The sequence below is a fragment of the Ascaphus truei genome, chromosome 15 (genome assembly GCF_040206685.1).
Source record: "Ascaphus truei isolate aAscTru1 chromosome 15, aAscTru1.hap1, whole genome shotgun sequence".
Lineage (NCBI taxonomy): Eukaryota > Metazoa > Chordata > Amphibia > Anura > Ascaphidae > Ascaphus > Ascaphus truei.
The window spans coordinates 863,066-878,673 of NC_134497.1; the positions used below are offsets into that span (position 1 = coordinate 863,066).

Genomic DNA, 15,608 nt, shown 5'->3' on the forward strand with positions numbered 1-15,608 from the left:
TAAAATGTGAGGCTTAGTTTAGTGGATATACGTATTTGAAATATTAAGTGTCGGGGAGGTTAAAATGAAGGTCTTCCCAGAGCTCATTGCAGTCTAAAGGTTACAATGGTAACACCAGACAAGAGATTAAAGGGGCAGTTCCTGTTACTTGGGGTAACAAAATGGCTACCAAATAAGCCAATAAGAAGCTGCCACATCCTTGCCACATGACTTCTTATTGGATGGCTATTTAAATCCCCTCCTAAAACCATGGAGTAACGCCACAGTAACTTCCCCAGTAAGTGTCTCGGAAAGCGGGGAGGTCCTCGAAGCTGAAAATACTGCGCTTCAGCTGTGGAAGCCCCCACTCCAATCCTGTAAATAAATTAAATGGCGGTTAGTTAAGGGAAATGGCTTCTTTTTAGAAAATTAAGTTTTTCAACAGTAGAAAATCATTAAGAGCTGGACGTGCTGAGGGAGCAGGATACGAACATACGACTTACACTCAGGCTTCTGGGGGGTGCAGCTTTAACGTAGGATAAAAGCAGGGGTCTCCGAAGCTGAATATATTTGTATAGAGTTATCATATCCCCTTAGACACCTCTTTTCTAATGTAAATAAATCTAATTTAGCTAGCCTCTCCTAATAAATTAGATTATCCACCCCCTTTATTAATTTGGTGGCTCTTCTCTGCACTCTCTCTAGTTCCATCATGTCTTTTCTAAGGAGTGGTGCCCAAACCTGTACTCCATACTCAGGGTGTGGCCTTACTGATTTGGGTATTTCTTATCCTATTTGTGCTTTTCCGGTTGGTGCACATATTGTTTTATAATTCCCTGCATTCTAATGTCTATTTTGTAATGCACTGTATCCATTGTAAGTGGTATAGTAAAATATATACAGACATGCAGACATACAGACATGCATGCATATAGACATGCAGACATACAGACATGCAGACATGCATGCATACAGACATGCATGCATACAGACATGCATGCATACAGACATGCATGCATACAGACATGCATACATACAGACATGCATGCATACATGCATACAGACATGCATACATACAGAATACACAATACTGAAATAGTCCAGCACTCCCTAAATGGAAAAATTGAAATCACTAGTATGCAACCAATAAGTACATTTTAATGAAAACCCAAATGAATCAAAAAACATGCAACGTCACAAATATAGAACATAAACATATAGGTATAATCACATATAACGTGTGTGAAGGAAGGATATACAAGGGAGACAAGTTGTAAAAAAAATGGGGATAGTGTATGTGCCGGGGTGGGGCAAAACAGCACAAAAAAGGGGGGTAAGTGGGTATGTAGGGGGAGTGCAGGGGGGCAACGTTTCGGGAATTAACCCTTCATCAGGCCCGTTCCCCTATGTCCCAGAGGGACAAAGGGTACTTCCCTAGCCCCTAAACCCACAAGCACCTGTAAATGCCCAAAATAAAAACCTCCACTAATCCTGTGATATATAATGTCTAAGTCAAACGATGCAATATCCCTGAACCTACTAACAATACACTCCTGCACTAAACCTGGGTCAGATCGCAATTGTCAGAAGAAAAAGGCGATCGCAGCAGGCGCATTTGAGCACATCCCTGTGGGCTGACTGGTTTGCATGTTGCTAATCTACTTTATTGATTATCTGAACGCTTAGACCTGCATTTACTCTGGTGTTGCTGGATACACTGTTCCTTTTTGCCTTTTTCTTCTGACAATTGAGATCTGACCCAAGTTTAGTGGACTGACGAAGGGTTAATTCCCGAAACGTTGCCCCCCCGCACTCCCCCTACATACCCACTTACCCCCCTTTTTTGTGCTGTTTTGCCCCCACCCCGGCACATACACTATCCCCATTTTTTTTACTTGTCTCCCTTGTATATCCTTCCTTCACACACGTTATATGTGATTATACCTATATGTTTATGTTCTATATTTGTGACGTTGCATGTTTTTTGATTCATTTGTGTTTTCATTAAAATGTACTTATTGGTTGCATACTAGTGATTTCAATTTTTCCATTTAGGGAGTGCTGGACTATTTCAGTATTGTGTATTGTGTTTGAGAGGGTTTGGGTCCTCTCTTGTCCACGGCACCCCGCATTATATATCTACTCTCTATTGTGAGTGCTGTTTATAATTTTGTGTTACAATGCATACATACAGACATGTCAACATACATATATGCATACATACAGACATGCCAACAACATACAGATATGCATGCATACATACATACATACATAAAGACATACAGATATACATACATACAGATATACATACATACATACATACATACATAAATACATACAGATATGCATGCATACATACATACATAAATACAATACATACATACATACATACATACATACATACATACATACATACAGATATATACATACAGATATACATACAGATATACATACAGATATACATACATACATACATACATACATACATAAACACATACAGATATACAGATATACATACATACATACATACATACATACAGACAGACAGACATACATACATACATACATACATACATACAGACATACATACATACTGTACATACATACATACATACAGACATACAGATATACATGCATACATGCATACATGCATACATGCATACATGCATACATGCATACATACATACATACATACATAAATACAATACAACTGGACTTAGGGCTAAATTCTTTACAGGCGGTTTGGGATGTTTTCAGCCTGAACGTACGCTACAAACTATACAGAATTTAACCCCTTAATCTTCTAATATAAACTGATTATAGCAAACACAATCAATTTTTTCCCCTCTGTTTCTTCTGTGTAGTTCTATTATTTTAAACTTCAACTCGTTTTTCATCCATTTTTGTCCATATAATGTGAACGTCGCACTGTATTCCCAGGTCATAGAGCTGCGCGGCCTGACGACCATTTTAGTTGGAGTTGTAACATGTGACAGCGCCGATTTCTTCACCACGAGACCACGGATAATCATTGTAGACATTACTGAATTAGGAACGATTAAGCTGCAACTGGAAGTCATTTGGAAGTAAGTCAGAATTTCCCGAGCAGAAGCCTTTTTATACATTTCTGAACACAACTTACACATTTAACACAACATTTTTCTCTGCTTACATTAGTCTACACCAGGGCTGTGGGCAACGCCAGTCTTCAACGGCCACCAATAAGTCAGGTTTTTAGGATATCCCTGCTTCAGCACAGATGGCTGAATCAGTGCCAGCTTCAGCAGGTGAGCTGACCGGCTTGGGGGGCTGCGGGATTTCCCCCGAGCAAAGCGTATGCTAAAAGGCTGGGCAGCTTCTTCCACCCTAATTACCTGGGTAATGCAGCCAATCGGGAGAAGGTGTCAGGAGCCTAGGGGTGGGGCCAAGGAGAGGGGGAAACAGCATGGAGCAGAGTGGTGAGAGGGGTGTGTTTGTGTCTAGCGCGTTCACTATTTTGGGAGAGGTCACCTGGCAACCCTAGCAGCAGGGAGACTTGGTAAGTACCATAATGTATACATTTGCACATGCCATACTCACATGTATTCAGATATATACAGTCCCACACATACTTATACGTGGTTATATAGGGCCGTAATTCTAAGCCTGTGCTTTTTGGCTCATAAGCGTTCTATACGTCCCTTGTTCACCATATGGATAAAAGGTCTTCTTTGACGTATACTATGTGGACATGCCGTTTTTGTGCTTAGAAAACAGAGGTAAAGAGTCCCAGGTAATCTGCTGTCAGGCGGCCATCTTAGGAAGGCGTTATTATTATTATTATTATTATTAGGCTGTAATATAACAGCTGCTTTGGCATGTTAGAGGGAGAAAAACAAATGATACAATGATTAATTAAACATGATTTCAACGGTCTCTTTGGAGAAAAAGAGGAAGCATCTGTTCACTGAGTTACAAATAATATAATAGGTATATTTAATATAACAAAATACATAGAAATCGAATCCCAGATGTTTGGAAATTCTGTGGATTGCAGTTGCCAAGCGGAGTCGGGAAGCTGTTGTTGTTATTACTGCCTAATTGCACTTTTTAGTAACACAACAGTGAAGGAGTTAAGACGTTTTTGCAGCTCTTTGAGGTCTTACATGTACAATACAATAATGCTCCGTCATTTATGAAGTTTTCTCTTGATTCCTAGTTCCAGTTCTTAAAAAGTAAAGGGTTTTCCTTGATGAAGTGATGAATTAAAGGAGCAATTCTGACCGGGACCTTTTTGTTAATTACTCATTTATTTTTTAAATCTTGTCTGAACTGAGGAGTTCCCGGATATTAGAGGAGCACCGAACAACTGAGAGGGCTTTCCAGACAGGTTTGCTACTTTAGAATAATAATATTCTCCCAACGGGACACACAGCGCATCACAATCACAGCACAGCGCGCGGTACGCAGCACATAGGAATGTTATACACATAGTCCCTGTCCCGCAGAGCTTACAATCTGTTTTTGGTGCCTGAGGCACAGGGAGATAAAGTGATGTGCCCAAGGTCACAAGGAGTTGACACCGGGAATTGAACCCGGCTCCCCTGCTTCACACTCAGTGTCGATATTTGCAGAGTCAGTATCTTTACTCACTGAGCCGCACCTTTAAAGCTGCAATCTTTACTTTACTGACTAGTTTTAATTGTTTTGTAAAGCATGGGAACCCTGTGTAATGTCCTTCCGACCCTGTATTAAGGTTCTTTTGTTAACGGTGTCCTCATAGGTATTTCATCTATTTTTTATACTATGATATTTTACATTGCGCTACAAATCTTGTTTTCAATTACGTTCCGCGAAGGCGCTGGGAAATAAACGCCACAGGGAAGTGACCGGGTCTTTAGCATTTACTTCAAATATATATGAATAACGATCATTCACTTGGATTCATTAGTAGTGCGTTTCTTTGGCAAATTACACCCAGACAGACCAGCTGCTTTCTAATTGACACGACTTGTATCCGGTCTTCATGTTCGCATCGAGCGACCTCCCCTGTCTGCACTTCTAATAATTCACTTTTACTCCTATGGTGTCTGTAAGCCTCCCAACATATTGCGTAGATTGTAAGCTCTTTGGAGCAGGGTCTCCCTTAGCTTTATGTTGCCGTTCTTTGCAATGTACATTATTACCTCCTATTGTAATGCTGTAAGGCTCTGCGTACAGGGTTGGTGCTATATAAATACATTAGTTGTGTCACAATGTAACAGGTGCATTGCCATTTTGGGAGCATATACCTGAGAATACCGATATATCTCCTGTAACGATTAAATATTCATCAAGGAAATATAAATCCCTGTAGCATACAAATGATATGAGAATATTCATTATTTCTTGTGGGATATACCAACCGGCCAACATTTTGGTTAAATAATAATAAATGAGATCCACTTTGCATAGCCATTAGCATATCTCCAAGTCGGGCACCTCAGGCGTTCCCCTTTTTCAGCACAGGCGTCTCCCTAATTTAGCGGCTTTGCCCGACTATAAGGCGATTTTCCCCCCAATAAAGTTAAGTTGAAAAGTACATACTCACCTTATAATCAGGCCCCGCCCACTTTGCGAGCCAGCGGATGTATGAGGTAGGAGGGTAACCTGTGGAAGCTCCACCTTGGGGACCTAAGGCAGCCATGTTGCTTGTGGCAGGAAGCTCTAACCAGAGAGACAGAGACACACACAGGCACACACAGCGACAGAGTGTGTGTGTGTGTGTGTGTGTGTGTGTGTGTGTGTGTGTGTGTGTGTGTGTGTGTGTGTGTGTGTGTGTGTGTGTGTGTGTGTGTGTGTGTGTGTGTACTTTTTCCTTTCCAGCTACTACTTAAATTAGGGGTTCACTCTATAATCAGGAAAATATTGAGGGGATATATACAACTAGAGACACTTCTACATGTGAAAGTCCTCTCTCAGAAATGGCGGATTGGCCCTTTTCTGAAAGTGATCTGTGGAAATCCGCCGGCCAAAAGAACTGGCCGATCCCAGGTGGATCCAAATCCACAGAAGAAATCCGCCCATCTCTAGAGCCACTGTTATTTATATATCTGTGATGCATACATGCTCCGGTCCCATTGCGTACGTTAATGCGGGGTATGCCTGTATATATATATCTGTGATACATACACGCTCCGGTCCCATTGCGTACGTTAATGCGGGGTATGTCTGTATATATCTGTGATACATATACGCTCCGGTCCCATTGCGTACGTTAATGCGGGGTATGCCTGTATATATCTGTGATGTGTACACGCTCCGGTCCCATTGCGTACGTTAATGCGGGGTATGTCTGTATATATCTGTGATACATACACGCTCCGGTCCCATTGCGTACGTTAATGCGGGGTATGCCTGTATATATCTGTGATGTGTACACGCTCCGGTCCCATTGCGTACGTTAATGCGGGGTATGTCTGTATATATCTGTGATACATACACGCTCCGGTCCCATTGCGTACGTTAATGCGGGGTATGCCTGTATATATCTGTGATGTGTACACGCTCCGGTCCCATTGCGTACGTTAATGCGGGGTATGCCTGTATATATATCTGTGATGCGCACATGCTCCGGTCCCATTGCGTACGTTAATGCGGGGTATGCCTGTATATATATCTGTGATGCACACACGCTCCGGTCCCATTGCGTATGTTAATGCGGGGTATGCCTGTATATATATCTGTGATGCATACATGCTCCGGTCCCATTGCGTACGTTATTGCGGGGTATAGGGATGGGCTGCTGTCCGTTGCTGAATGGTGAAGCACCCAGCTTCCTTCCCAACATTAACATCATTGCACATTGTGTCCAGTTTGTTTTGATCCATTAAACACCCAGAGATGACACACTTCTCCTTCACTGCAGGGGGGAGGCACAAAAATGCCTTTCAGGTTTCTCCACAGCGAATGGTTTAAATCTGTTGATATTTTATACTTTCTGTGCGTTGAGCGTTTCTGACATAGCTTCCAATGCAAACAGGTTAAGATATCCTGCTATTTCAGGAAACCCTGTTGCCGTTTCAACACCCTACATGCTGACTTTACTCTGCGGTGCTGCAGAGCAGAAGACTGCTGGCTAAACAATGTTAAAGCATCAGTGTTTGCACAAAATGTTTAAAGAAAACAGTAACAAAAATCAATGTGTTGACTCTCAATCTCAGCCTTATGTAGAAATCATCTTGATTTTAAAGCAGCATTCCTGGGGACCCTTTGTTTAAAAAAAAGAAATATGTTTGAAGCAAGAGGGTCTCCAGAGCTGAACCGCTTTGATTTCAGCTCTGGGGACCCCCTTCTTCCTGAGATACTTACCTCTGTAGGAGGTGCCGGTATCTCTCTGCTGTTTAAATGCCCCACGTTACATGGGCCAATAGGATTCCGCAAGGGATGACGTCACGGTTTCCTATTGGCCCGTAGTACATTTAAGCTGCCATTTAAACCTGTAGTTTTCTCTTCGGCAATATTACAAAGATATGCCCTTTCCTCTGTTGCTCTACTGCTGAAACTCTGACTCAGGCCCTCATTCTCTCCCGTCACGACTACAGTAACCTCCTGCTGTCCGGCCTTCCTGCCTCTCACCTGTCTCCCCTACAATCTATCCTAAACGCTGCTGCCATAATCACTCTGCTCTTTCTCAACCCTAACCCTAAATCTGTCTCAGGGTCTTCCCTACTGAAATCCCTCTCCTGGCTTCCTATCAAATCCCGCATCTCACACTCCATTCTTCTCCTCACTTTTAAAGCTTTACATTCTTCTGCCCCTCCTTACATCTCAGCCCTAATTTCTCGCTATACACCATCCCGACTCTTGCGTTCTGCTCAAGGATGTCTTCTTTCTACCCACTTTTGTATGTAAAGCCCTGTCCCACCTTAAACCTCTCTCACTGACTGCCCCACACCTCTGGAATGCCCTTCCCCTCAGTACCCGACTAGCACCCTCTCTATCCACCTTTTAAGACCCATTTTAAAACACACCTCTTTAACAAAGCATATGGGTAGCTCTGTGTCTGATACTATACACCTCATACACTGAAATTGGCCCCTTACAGACGCACTTACCAGAACACCCTCCTACTGTCTCTGTACGTACTTCCTATGCACCACTTAGATTGTAAGCTCTTCGGGGCTGGGACGCCTTTTCCTAATGATATTTTTATGTCTGAAGCGCTTATTTCCATTATGTGTTGTTTGTATTATTTGTTATTTATATTATTATGTCACGTGTATTACTGCTGTGAAGCGCTATGTACGTTAATGGCGCTATATAAATAAAGCTATACATACATAATGTTACAAAAGGTAAAACACGGAGCACCGTCCAATGCAGGGAAATAAAGATCCAGAGGGGGCTACCTCATAAAGCAGACTTTATTGGACATACAAAAAAGTGAACCCCTAAAGAAGTGGGGGAAACACACTACGCGTTTCACGCCTGAGGCGCTTCATCATGGTGTGACATGGTGCGCGGGTGTGATGTCAGCCGCTATTACCCAATGAGTCTCACGCTCCGATTCGGTCCATAATGGAGTGTGAGTCCCCATAGGCTGAAACTACTTTAAAATCCTACAACTTTATTTATAACTCGGATAAAGAACACACTGTGTACACAGCGGACCCCAATACCAGCCGGTGTTTTGGAGGCGCGCTCACCACACAAGCGCATTACCCTTAGTCCACCCATTCAATATCATTATAACTTTATTCAGACAAGAGTGGACAAAACTACCCATAGGCAAAACAATATTACAAAACGCAATCACATAGGAAATCTACCTGTGTGATATATGTCTTATAAACTATGCTAATGACCACATTAAAAACAAACTTAATGACATAGCAAGTAAAAGGACTAACGAGATTCATGAGGTACAAAATAAAGTTATCCTTACATATAATATAAAGTGTTAATAACACATCCCTTGGATAACATTGAGGATGGAGACCATAACTTTTACATTTTAGATTTTACATTTCAAATATACCATCATAATACTCTTAGCCTATCTTGCCATGTCAAAAAATACCACATCTTCATAATTAATATAGTATATAACTATGGAGGAGCGACTCAGATTAAAAACAATAACATACAAAAAAGAGAGTGCAACATGTGTCCAAGTATTGAAATATATGAAATACACAAAACCATAAAGGGAACATATATTCATATGAAAATATTTCCTTAGACAAAAAGCCAAGACTAACCTGAACTATATTTACCAAAATCATATATTAGGATTCCCATGTTTCTCTTTTAAAGAATAATAAATAAAAGGCGACTTCACAAGAAGGACATTAATGTCAATGCCTAATTGAACCTTAAAATACCCCAAATAATAACAATAATCGCATAGAGGAAATTCATCCCGAAATAACAATTTTGACAAAGGGTAGTAACACTGTGCATTGTGTGTAAACAGACACACAATTCTCATAGCAGAGACATTCAAATCATACATCACTAAAGGAAAGATCCTGAGAATCAGTAGAGCTTGTGAGGATGAAGAAAGCATCATTTAAATACATGCTATTTGTTTCGTTTGGAGTTCCAGGTGTTTAATTTCTAAATACAGTAGCAACCCCCAAATTCCAAATGTAAAATTCTAAATACTAAATTATAAATGCAGTATTCACATACTCATAGCAGTGACAAAATAGTAGCAGCATGTCAGCTGCTAGAGGGTCCAAAAGAAAATTACTGGAAGGAGAGGGAAGCCTAGAGGATCACAAAAAATCCAACCTCCTCACACGATCACCCCCTCTCGCCAGAGGGGGAACATACTCTATTCCATTACATTTTAAATGTCTGACATTTCCACTTACACAGTTGGTACACTGTTTGGGGACAGGATTATTTAAAAAAAAATTGTTTATAAGCCTCATGTGCTCCATTATTCTGATCTTTAAACACCAACTGGTGCTGCCCACATACTGTTTGCTGCATCCATAGGGGAGTAAATATATAACAAAAGAGGTCATACAATTTATAAAATGATGTATCCTGTATTCCCTATTATTGACTGTAGAATGAAAGGTCTTAGTTGGTTTCATTAAATTGCATATTTTCAGTGAGTACAACTATAAGAACCCTGTGAGGAAAGTACCAGTTACCTATCTGAGAGGTGAACAAACTGCGCGACAGAGAATTCGCTATCGTTTTCGCTTTCCTGAAAATTACAGTAGGATTTGCCGGCAATCGTTGACCAAGAATGGGGTCTAGGGTCAGGATGTCCCAATGTTTTTTAACATTACCCCTTATCTAGTCCGCCTGCTGGCTAAATGGAGAAATGAACAATGGACTTTGTGTTGAGAGTTTTTTTGGGTTTCCTAATCAGAAGAGTATTTTGATCCATTTTATTCACCTCATCCCAAAATACCCATCTGGATCTTTATTTCCTTGCATTGGATGGTGCTCCATTTTTTTACCTTTTGTTCCTGTTACTTTTATCCAACGGATGCAGGTCCCAGGACCCCCTCCCCAGGATTCAACAGGACTCTGAAGTGAGTTATTTTGTTTCTACTTATTATCGAGCATGACTGCGTGTCAATTAGGAGATTTATATAGGTGTCAGCAAGGCTATATGTGTTCAACCCACGGGAGGCACTAGGCACCATTCTCCAGGCAATATTATATTGGATTTATATTTCAAATGAAAGGCGGCATTTTACTCAGAAGAAAACCAAGATTTGTATTTACCTACGGGACATTCGTTTGTTTGAGCACTGGATTCACACTCTCTCGTACATAATGTTAGCCCAAAGTGTCTCAGGAAGCAGGGGGCTGTTTCTTTCCGCTCCGGAGACCCCCTGCTTCAAACATATTAAACAATAATGACAAAAAAGAACTACACAAAAAAAACCAAGTGTTTCCAGCAGTGCTGCTTTAATGTATCTCACATACAATGTCATTTTATTATATCATGAGATGAATGTGGTGTAATTAAAGGAAAACTAGTCACTTAACATTGTTGGATTATAATAAAGGTAACTGCAGATGTTTTTCAATTAAGTAGATACTTAAGATCACTGGAGATCAATGGATGTTTTTCTATAGAATGACATCACTGGACTGATTTTCATAGGTTTGACTGTTGTAGATATACGTATCTGATGGGTTAATTTACATTTATAAGGATTTTTGGCGACGTGGAAATAATAGGAGCTCTTGCCTTGTAATAACTGTGTTCCATAGCTTAATCCAACATAGAAATAAAATCAACCTGACTAGTGTTAGACGTCTCTGGCCGTGTAAGGGTCAAAACCAGAGCTTGAAGATATCGTTCAAGTAGAATATGTGTTGGTTACATCAGTTGTTTATTGTAGAATATCTCATGAGCATTAGAAGTACGACTGACTCGCAGTGTACAGGAAATTTCCAAAATACGTCATGTTGAAAGAGTTTAGAAGAAGCCAGATTTATCAGGCAGTTTTTAAAGTGTCCAGCCACAGTGACACAGGCAACACAACCAAACAAGTCACTTATCCCTGATAACGCAGCTTAAAAGTGTCCAGCCACAGTGACACAGGCAACACAACCAAACAAGTCAGTTATCCCTGATAACGCAGCTTAAAAGTGTCCAGCCACAGTGACACAGGCAACACTACCAAACAAGTCACTTATCCCTGATAAGGCAGCTTAAAAGTGTCCACCACAGTGACACAGGCAACACAACCTAACAAGTCACTTATCCCTGATAACGCAGCTTAAAAGTGTCCAGCCACAGTGACACAGGCAACACAACCAAACAAGTCACTTATCCCTGATAACGCAGCTTAAAAGTGGCTGGATAAACTGGATACATTCAGCGAGGCTTTGCGGTGGTAATTCAAGTCAATGGCAGATAACGCTCATTAGTGCGCCTTACCCCGTAACTCTGTGGCCACAGAGGTGGTAGGACTGTCCAGCACTGAAAGGGTTAGGATAATGTCTCCAATTCTCTGGGAATAATGAAATTATTAAACCCATGAATTTGAATCGAGGTTTGTTGTAGATTGTGATAACTTTTAGTAGACCAACATGAGAATTGGCATGGGTGAAGTTATAGCGTACAGAGATTTGGAAACCTCAAAGGTCTCTTGTTGAGATGTACTGTGGCAACACAGAGCAAAAAGCATGCAGTATATAGGCAGAAGCGATGAGCAGAGGGAGACATGGGGACCTGTATATAATGTGTGACACTATAAAAGCAACTTTGTCGTAAAAGTGACGCACAGAAGAGTAACAAATTCATGTGTCTTTGTGTATAAAACGGATTTTGGAGTTTTTTAGGGTGTTGAAGTGCACACATGCAAATCGTATGGAAATCATATGCGATACAAAATGTCCGCACGCGATACAAAATGTCCGCACGCGATACAAAATGTCCGCACGCGATACAAAATGTCCGCATGCGATACAAAATGTCCGTCAAATTTTTCCTGCCGTAAAAGACAAAGGCAAGAAGACGGAAACGATTCTTATTGTATTCGTACTGTATGTATGAACATGACACATACCATACAAAGAGTAACATGACACGCACAATACAAAGAGTGACATGACACGCACCATACAAGAGTGACATGACGCGCACAATACAAAGAGTAACATGACACGCACAATACAAAGAGTAACATGACACGCACAATACAAAGAGTAACATGACACGCACAATACAAAGAGTAACATGACGCGCACAATACAAAGAGTAACATGACGCGCACAATACAAAGAGTAACATGACGCGCACAATACAAAGAGTAACATGACACGCGCCATACAAAGAGTAACATGACACGCACAATACAAAGAGTGACATGACGTGCACAATACAAAGAGTAACATGACGCGCACAATACAAAGAGTGACATGACACGCACAATACAAAGAGTAACAGGACACAAACCATACAAAGAGTAACACGACGCGCACAATACAAATAGTGACATGACGCGCACAATACAAAGAGTAACATGACACGCACAATACAAAGAGTAACATGGCACACACAATACAAAGAGTAATATGACGCATGCCATACACAAAAAATAGGTGCGCTCAATTCTATAAGTGAGGTGTGGTGAATTAACTATTAAGGGTAGAATACTAGAAAAATACTAGTACCAGACGAGAAAAGAAAAACAATAATGCGTGTAGTAAAAAGCACAAAAAACTTCCCTTGTGATTGAGGAATGAAGAAGATAAAACGGCGCTACGAGCACTTTATCCAGGTGCCGCGCATTTTATCTTGCTGTCCATGAGACTTCAATACACTTTCTTTTTATTGGGTCACGTTGGGATTTTCCGCTCCGGTCGTGCTCCGTTTTTCTTCTCCATTTCTGGATTTTCGTTACCACGGATCAGCACACCTGGGACCGGCAGGGACTCATGAAGGACGGAGGGCTTAATGAAGAAGAAAAGGGGTACGGGCTTTGTGCACTTTAAACTGTTTCGTCCGGCACTATTGTCCTTCGGATTCCAGCGGGGAGCATGGGATACAATCAGCCAAAAGAAGAAAGAGAAAAACCCATCTAAGTGCAGGTGTTTTTACCAAATGTGCTAAGCTTTGTATATACTACATATGCTGTGCCTAGTTACAATGTGACACAATCCCAAAACTGGCAGACTTGTCAGTAGGGATGTACCTCAAAGTATAAGGAACACTGGACCGTGGCCCAGATTAGTAGAACAAGAACTTTATATCAGTAAAAGTATAAAGTACTGGCACTTTGTACGCTAAATAAAAGCAGTTCACAATATTATGGAAATCGTGAGTGACCAATCCGCCACCGACCCGCTGAGCGCCGATGTTGCAGACCGTCTCCCTCAGCTTTGGGAGTCTCTCCCGGTACCGCTGTGAGCTCCGTCACGTTACTTCCGGCTCGGTCTGGCGTCACGGAGCTCACCGCGGTATTGGAATTGCGTGTTACTATTGGTCACAGTGTAAGTAGGCGCAGCGTATGAGCCAAGACAAACCGCGTACCACATTTGCTTAAAACACCTGCATTTTGATGGTTTTTTTTCTTCTTTTGGCTGATTATATCCCTCGCTCCCCCCGGAACCCGAAGAACACTTCTGCCTTTCTGGGACCCTTGGAAAGCGTCCCTACCAGGGGATTTGAGCAGGGGGTTACAGCTTTATTTATTTGTTTGAATCACACTATAAATCATTCACTTTAATAATATTTGCACAAGCACTTTATATCACTGATTAACTTTAGGAGCGCCTTTTTATGTCACTTTGTTGTATCACATCGTCCTGCTCTGTGCCAACTTTTGAACTGCAATAGGAATGCTATATTTTGTGAGTGCTGCGGTTGTCTCACTAGGCTAAAATCTCCTAATATTGTGACAATATACAAAAGTTTATGCATTTCAGCCTTACCATTTAATAAGAAGCCACCCAGATTGTGCACACAAGCCAGAAGTTTCTGCACATTTGCCTGTGAGTATCCGCACCTGAGCACCATTTGACCTTGGACTTGTGATTCAGGGTTTGCTCAATGTCACATTTCCCATTAGGCCGGTCCTAGGGCGGTAGAAATTGCCGCCTCCATTTGCTTGTGCTGCGCTCTTGGGCCTGTCGAACTTCATGGGAATGCATGTGCCTGTGTGACTGCCTCCTTTCTGTCGCCGTCCTGCTCCTTCGTAATCCCGGCGTGAGATGTCGCCGCGGATGTCACGAACGTCGCGTCACACGGCGTCTTGTTGCCATGGCGACGCAGTGGCAAATTATGTTGCGTTTCCATGGCAATGTGCCGCCGCGCAACGTCGCGTTCGTGACGTCATTTGACGCTGGGATGCCGAAGAAGCAGGAGGGCGGCAGAAAGGAGGCGACCGCCACGTGCCCAGGTGCGGCGGATTTTGGAATCCGCTGCTGATCTATAGAGTGGCTCGGACACAAAGAAAAGCGCAAACCGCGCATCGTGCAGTATTGAAAATACTTTGAGGTAACAAAAGGGAAGGGGGGTGGTAACGTACCTAAAAATCAGCAGTTTAAAAGCATTGAGATAAACAGACCATGAGCCTGGGCATTGGGTTCTGTCTTCACTTCAGTGTCCAGCCGCGTATGGATGATAGTAGGCAGACTCGAGACCACCACAGATGCAGTGCGCAGTCCGGCGCAAGAAGTCCCAAATTACAGCAGAGCAGGCTCTCACGACAATATTAAGCCCAAGCTTGGCAGGAGCACCAGGCGTTATCAAAGATAAAATCCCTTTGCGGGGTCAAAACGCACCAGAGAACCTTTTTTGCTCCGTGTATGTCTATTTTATTATTTAATAAACATTTTTTACTTTTATTAATTGCGCTTGGTTTGATCCTGTGATCGGAGAGCGGTGGCCGCTGGAGCACGCCGAAGCAGCATCTTACCTGGGTTTTTAGTTCATCATATCAGCATCGCCGGGCAGACATGGGGTTCATCTGGTGAGTACTTGCCAGCGGATTCATACGGTGTGGGACAAAGGGTGCTGTGAGGGAAGCCTAATTGAGCCTCGGTGTTCCCTTGTGGGACGCGCTTCACGGCGCGTTCACTGGTAATCCGGTTTGCTCATTGCTTGTTAGCCCCGCACCCCTAGCAAGTCCATTACCGCACTATGACTTATAGAAGCCTGCATTGGTAATACAACCCTCATA

General features: G+C 42.1%; 1 protein-coding gene across 4 annotated transcripts in view; it reads left to right on the forward strand.

Annotated features, from left to right (window-relative positions):
- Positions 1-15,608, forward strand: part of RIPOR3 (RIPOR family member 3) — a 141,407-nt gene that overhangs the window by 86,574 nt on the left and 39,225 nt on the right. For all 4 annotated transcript variants that reach the window (XM_075571257.1, XM_075571256.1, XM_075571254.1 and 1 more), the window contains one exon: positions 2,920-3,065. In XM_075571257.1, coding sequence (XP_075427372.1) covers positions 2,920-3,065 — 146 coding nt within the window. The remainder of the gene's footprint in view (positions 1-2,919; positions 3,066-15,608) is intronic.